Source organism: Cucumis melo, chromosome 5, assembly GCF_025177605.1.
Source record: "Cucumis melo cultivar AY chromosome 5, USDA_Cmelo_AY_1.0, whole genome shotgun sequence".
Lineage (NCBI taxonomy): Eukaryota > Viridiplantae > Streptophyta > Magnoliopsida > Cucurbitales > Cucurbitaceae > Cucumis > Cucumis melo.
In genome coordinates, this window is record NC_066861.1 from 5,878,663 (window position 1) to 5,885,041 (window position 6,379).

The 6,379-nt window shown below is 31.3% G+C and overlaps 1 protein-coding gene across 1 annotated transcript; it reads left to right on the forward strand.

Annotated features, from left to right (window-relative positions):
• Positions 1–351: 351 nt before the first annotated feature.
• LOC103499437 (protein NRT1/ PTR FAMILY 5.2-like) lies at positions 352–6,090 on the forward strand. The gene is made up of 5 exons (XM_008462446.3): positions 352–818; positions 1,806–2,023; positions 4,273–4,838; positions 4,991–5,537; positions 5,658–6,090. The coding sequence occupies exons 1-5, from the start codon at positions 701–703 to the stop codon at positions 5,985–5,987; spliced, it is 1,779 nt and encodes a 592-aa protein (XP_008460668.2). The 5' UTR covers positions 352–700; the 3' UTR covers positions 5,988–6,090.
• The last annotated feature ends 289 nt before the right edge of the window (positions 6,091–6,379 follow it).

Genomic DNA, 6,379 nt, shown 5'->3' on the forward strand with positions numbered 1-6,379 from the left:
CCAAATATCTATATTTTACATTTTCTGAAACCTTAATCGTTATCACATGCCAATGTCCAAATAATTACCGAACAACAATTTAATACTATAAAATGGTGTGAATTGAAATTAAAGCGGGAGGGCAAAAGTGTCATTTAAAGAAAGTTAAATTTGGGTGATAGAAGTAGAATCCAAATACATCAATCATACCATTTTTTTTTTTTTTTTTTTTGTTCCTCCAAAGAGTTTAAGATATTATTTCTATTTGAAAAATCGGTTAACTGTACATATTTTTTCACATCTCCAAAGAGGAGAACAAACCTACTTACACTTTAAACACATTTGGAATACTCTCATACTTCTTGTTCCATCCGAAAAGATGGTTTTCCAAGAAGTATTCTCCATCATTCAGTTATAGCATTAGTATTCTCAAAGTTACATAGTTATTTGTTTGTTTGTTTGCCTCTCACATATGTGTGTATATACATACACACGTGTATATTTTATTATATTGATGTACAATAGGAATTAAAGTACAATACAAAACAATGATTTTCTTTTTTCCTTTTTCCTTCCTCGCTTGTCTCTTTGTCTATAAATACAGAATTAGTCATCAAACTTACATCTGTCTCTGTGTGTGGCACAGCACAGCAAGAAACTCAAATTCAGAGTTTGAATTTTTGAAATATACTTATATATAGAGATAAAAAAGAAGAGAGAGATGGGGGTAGAAGAAGGTTTGGCTGATGACTACACACAAGATGGAACTGTGGATCTCAAGGGCAACCCAGTTCGTCGCTCCAAAAGGGGCGGATGGAGAGCTTGCTCCTTTGTTGTTGGTATCTCTCTTTTCATTCTAATTTCGAATCTCCTCTCTCTATTCTCTCTCTTCATCTCTCTTTTTTTTTTTTCCCCCTTTTTTGTTGAGTGTTTGTTTCATATTCGTTTCTGTGTGCCCTTTTAGATGACAAATCTAAGTTACTTTATGTTTAATTTGTATCCATGCTCATTTGGTGTCTGTCATGTATTCATATCGGTGCTTCTTAGGGATGGGATAGAATCATGGAAGGCTTCCTTTGCTCCTTTGTTGTGTGGGTGTCTGTGTCTTTGTTTACTTCGGGTGTCTGTGTCTTTGTTTACTTTGGTCGTTAATGCCACTTTTTTCAACACGATAATATGAAATATTGTTTTAATCACTTAAAACTAATTTAGTATTTAATATTATACTTTTAATATAATGGTTATATTTTTAAGAACATGTTTAATTAAGAGTGTGATATTTGAAAATCATAAAAATAATTTTAGTTATTTATCATCACCCTCTCCAATATGCCATTAGTTGTATGGTTTTATGGTTTTAATTAGTAAATCTTTGATACAAAGATATTTCATTTTGGATTCATGAAAAAGAGTGTGTTGATACTCAATTATACCCATAGGATGATAATGGTAGCAACATATATATATCAAAGGTTGGAAAGGAAAAAATAAACTTTTTTGATTTGGTTCTTTCCATTAGGTAGTATTTTGGTGGGATGGAGTATCTTATCTACCCATGATGGTTGGTTCATAATAATTCACATCCAACCTATCTTCAATTTTTTTTTCTCTCTCTCTCTAGAATTATATATGGATATAGACAAACACTAGGGGCTTTAGTTTAGCACATCACATGACAAAACATATCATACATCCAAGTGTAAAGTAGAAACCCTTAGCTTCTTCAAGTTGATAAAGAAAATCATAATATACATATATTAATATTAATGGTTGATTATTAATTAATTAATTAATGGTTGATTTGGAATATATGTGTTTAATTGCAGTGTATGAAGTGTTTGAAAGGATGGCATTTTATGGGATATCTTCAAATTTACTAATATATTTGACAAATAGACTGCACCAAGGGACAGTGGTTGCAGCCAATAATGTGACCAATTGGGTTGGGGCAGTATGGATGACTCCTATCTTGGGTGCTTATATTGCCGATGCCTATCTTGGTCGATTTTGGACTTTCATCGTTGCCTCTATTATTTACTTATCGGTATATTCTCTCTCCCTCTCCATCCAAATTTATTATTATTATTATTATTTTACTCTCGTTTCATAATCATTTTATTTTTATTTTTTTATATAAAAATATTATATTAAATTTTGAAAACTAAGAAATAATATAATTTTTGTTTTTAGAATTTGAAAGGAGGAATTCAAGTTCTTTTTTAAAATGTTATACTAAGGTAGAATAAAATTTAGAAGAAAAGGGATGAATTTCAAAAACTATATTATTTTTAGGTTTATGAGAGTAATTTTAAACTAACAACACCTAAAAATGTTATAGGAAGTCTATAACATGAGCATATAACTATAACATAAACCGTCCACCATCTACAATCGATAGGTCAAAGCTTTTGATTCCTTTGTCATGTATCATTAATTATTATTACTAAAATTTATTAAAAATCTCACGTTAGAAAAATTAAGAGGTTTTATAATGTTTACAAGATAAACGAACTAATTCTTTTGAAAATAATTTTATTTTGAAATGAAGTCTTATGTGATTTAGGAAAATATATATAAATAGTTTTTCGAAATTACTTTTGAAAAATGAGATTACTTTTAAAAAAATATACGTAAAATGTGAATCAAATCTCTAACGTTAACATCGAAAACAAAAAATTTATGTCAGTTGAGCTCAGGTTTTTTTGTTTATTGAAAAGGCGTTAATATGATCTAGAAAGATAAACACGAAGTTATTTTTATAATGAATTGGAGAAACCAGTAAGAAATATCAATTTTTTAAATGGAGGTAGAATAAGAATCAAACATATATATATATATATATATATTATTGTTTAAAGAGTACAGTACTCACAAATTAAACCAAGGAGTCTCGTTCAAATTTCATCTTCTAAATTTTTAATTATTTGAGGTTTGAATTATTGCATATAGTTTGGAATTATGTAAAATATCTACGGTGGTTCCTAATTTTATATATTATTTTTATTGGTTGAAATTTGGACAAATTCTAAAGAAAGGAACCAATAATTTAGACTCAAATGTTGACAACGTTGGCTGTCTTGTCTTTATTTTCCTTCCAATTTCTCTCAATTTTTCCAATAAAATGTTTTATTCAATCACTCTCAGTCTGACATTTGCTGTCACACTTTTTGACCAAAAGTCCATAGTTTAAGTAAACTTAAATTTTTGTTCCCCTTACTTTATGTAACTTTATTATCATTAAAATAAAATGTCAAGTTCATTCGTCACACATCTTTAGATTAAGTTTGTCCTATATTAGTCCTCTAGCTAGTTGAAATACTTAAAAAAAATGAGATTGTGGGTAGGTTTGGATTACTTGTTCAAATTAAAAAATATATATATTTTAAAATGAATTCGAAGTATTTGGTAATTTTTCAAGATGCATTTTTAAAAAATGAGATTGAAAAATAATTCATTTTAAAGATAACATTCGTAATCCAATTTTAAACTCAAAGAATGTGTTTTAAAAAAGTATTCTTGAAAAATATTTTTATATAGATAATTCAAACGTATTCTATAATGAATGGATGGAGGTCTCGTATTATATATTATTTAAAATAATTTATTGAACATAAAACATAAAAATATAAAAATCAAAATGATATTTTAATATAGACTAAAAGAATAGTATTTTAACCAAATAATTAAATGCAAAGATTTCTTTTTTTTTTACTAAATAGAAAAGTCTTATGAATATTATTGGTGTCATTGGTAAAAGAAAACTAAAGACTTGAACTAAAGTGGAGAGAATCTTTTGGAATCTGAAAAATGTTTGAACATAACAATTAGTTTGAAAATTTGCATTTTCCAAACCTTTATACAACCTAACTTTTAGGTATAGTTAACATAATAACAAAAGTTGACTAAATTACCAAAGTTGATGAATTTAAAGTTTGTGTATTCCTTTTTTATCACTAAACTTTTGAAATTGAAAATTAAAGTGTATAAAGTTTTTTTCTATTTCTGAAGTATAACATATGTTGGAACAAATTAAATTGAGGTTAAATCCTCAACCCTTACTTGATTCTCATTTTTCTTTTCTATGAGAGTATTTAAAATTATATTTAATAGCATGTTATAGTAAATTAAATGTAATGTAATGTTTTGATTATGATTGTATTGTAGAGTGATTGAAACCTCTAATTAATATGAAAATCTCCATTTTAATATTTATTGTGTATGTAAATGTATTATTCATGATTTTTATCAACGTATGCCAACATCGTACCAACATTATGTTACACACACTCACAGGGTATGTCACTTCTAACAATGGCTGTCTCACTCCCAACCCTACGCCCACCCCCGTGTGCCGAACCCACCTCCGGTCATTGTGAGAAGGCCTCCTCGCTCCAGCTCGCTGTCTACTTTGGTGCACTCTACATCCTCGCGCTAGGCACCGGTGGAACAAAGCCGAATATATCGACGATTGGTGCCGACCAATTCGACGACTTCCACCCGAAGGAAAAGAAGCAAAAGCTCTCCTTTTTCAACTGGTGGATGTTCAGTATTTTCTTTGGCACCCTTTTTGCTAACATAATTCTTGTTTACATTCAAGACAACATTGGTTGGACCCTTGGTTATGGCCTTCCCACTCTTGGCCTCGCCATTTCTATTGGTATTTTCGTTGCCGGAATTCCATTCTACCGCCACAAGGTTCCTGCGGGAAGTCCGTTTTCCCGAATGGGTAAGGTTCTCGTCGCGGCCGCAAGGAAGCGAAAACTGCCGCTGCCTAGGGACGTTAAGGAATTGTATGAGTTGGATTTGGAGGAGTATACGAAGAAGAGGAAGTTTAGGATGGAGGCCACTCCCTCTTTGAGGTATATGTTTGACAAATTTATTAACATTTTCTTATTTGAATTTTAAGGAAACAACTATAATTAAGTTGAATTTTGTTGTCTATTTAATGTTTTCTTTTATAAAAAGAATTCTCATATTGGATCCCATTATATATTGTCTTCTTCTCCATCAGCTTCTTGAACAAAGCTTCAATAAAAACTGGTTCAACTCATCCATGGCGGCTATGCACAGTAACAGAAGTGGAAGAAACAAAACAAATGATCAGAATGATTCCAATTCTATTTGCAACTTTTGTCCCAAGCATCATGTTGGCTCAAGTCAACACTCTGTTCATAAAACAGGGAACCACTCTCGATCGAAAAATCGGCAACTTTGAAATCCCCCCGGCCAGCTTGAGCGGTTTCGTCACCGTTTCGTTGCTTGTAAGCATTGGACTTTACGATCGAGTCTTCGTCAAAATCATGAGGAAATTCACCAAAAATCCAAGGGGAATCACTTTGCTTCAGCGGATGGGAATTGGGATTGTCCTCCATATGTTGATTATGGTCGTTTGTTCTCTTGTCGAGCGGCGGCGCTTGGCAGTCGCCAAAGAGCACGGTGTTGTTCAGAGTGGCGCCCAAGTTCCATTGAGTATCTTCATTTTGCTACCGCAGTTTATTCTCATGGGGACTGCTGATGCCTTCATGGAGGTGTCTAAGATTGAGTTCTTTTACGATCAGGTATATTATCGTCTCGTTTAATAACGATCTTGTTTTGCAATACACCGTATCATGAAACTAGAGAGCCAAGCTAGAACGTAAGCATTCATGTTTGATCATTTATTCATGTTCTTAACACAGGCACCAGAAAGCATGAAAAGTCTTGGGACTTCGTACTCGACGACTGCGATCGGGACAGGAAATTTCCTCAGTAGCTTCCTTCTCTCCACGGTTGCGGACCTTACCAAGCGAAATGGACGGAAGGGGTGGATCTTGAACAACTTAAACGCATCGCATCTCGACTACTACTATGGGTTCTTTGCGATTCTAAACTTTTTAAACTTCATCTTCTTCCTAGTGGTCTCAAGGTATTATGTGTACAAAGCTGAAGTTTCAGACTCCATAAGATTGCTCACTGAAGAACTCAAAGAGAAGGCACCATCTAAAGAATCAAACAACCCACATTCATGATTAAAGAGCCTTCTAAATGACTTAATTTATATTATGTGTAATCTTATGAATTCTAATTTTTTCTTTAACAATCAATTTATAGTCTTGCAACTTTTTTCTTTTATTTTGGATGGGTTTGTGTGATGTAATATAATAGTTAAATGTAGTTCACTCATGCCAAAGTAAATTTTAGTTTTAGTTTTAGTTTTTGAAATTAAATCATATATATATATATATATATATATATATATATATATATATATATATATATATATATATATATATATATATGTTTGATAAATGAAAATAGTTTCGCAAATTTTGTGGTTGTTTTTCACAATTTTGTATTATAATTTTTTTGAGCCACTGGACATTGTAATTTAAACCATGTTGAAAATTATATAATCCTACTC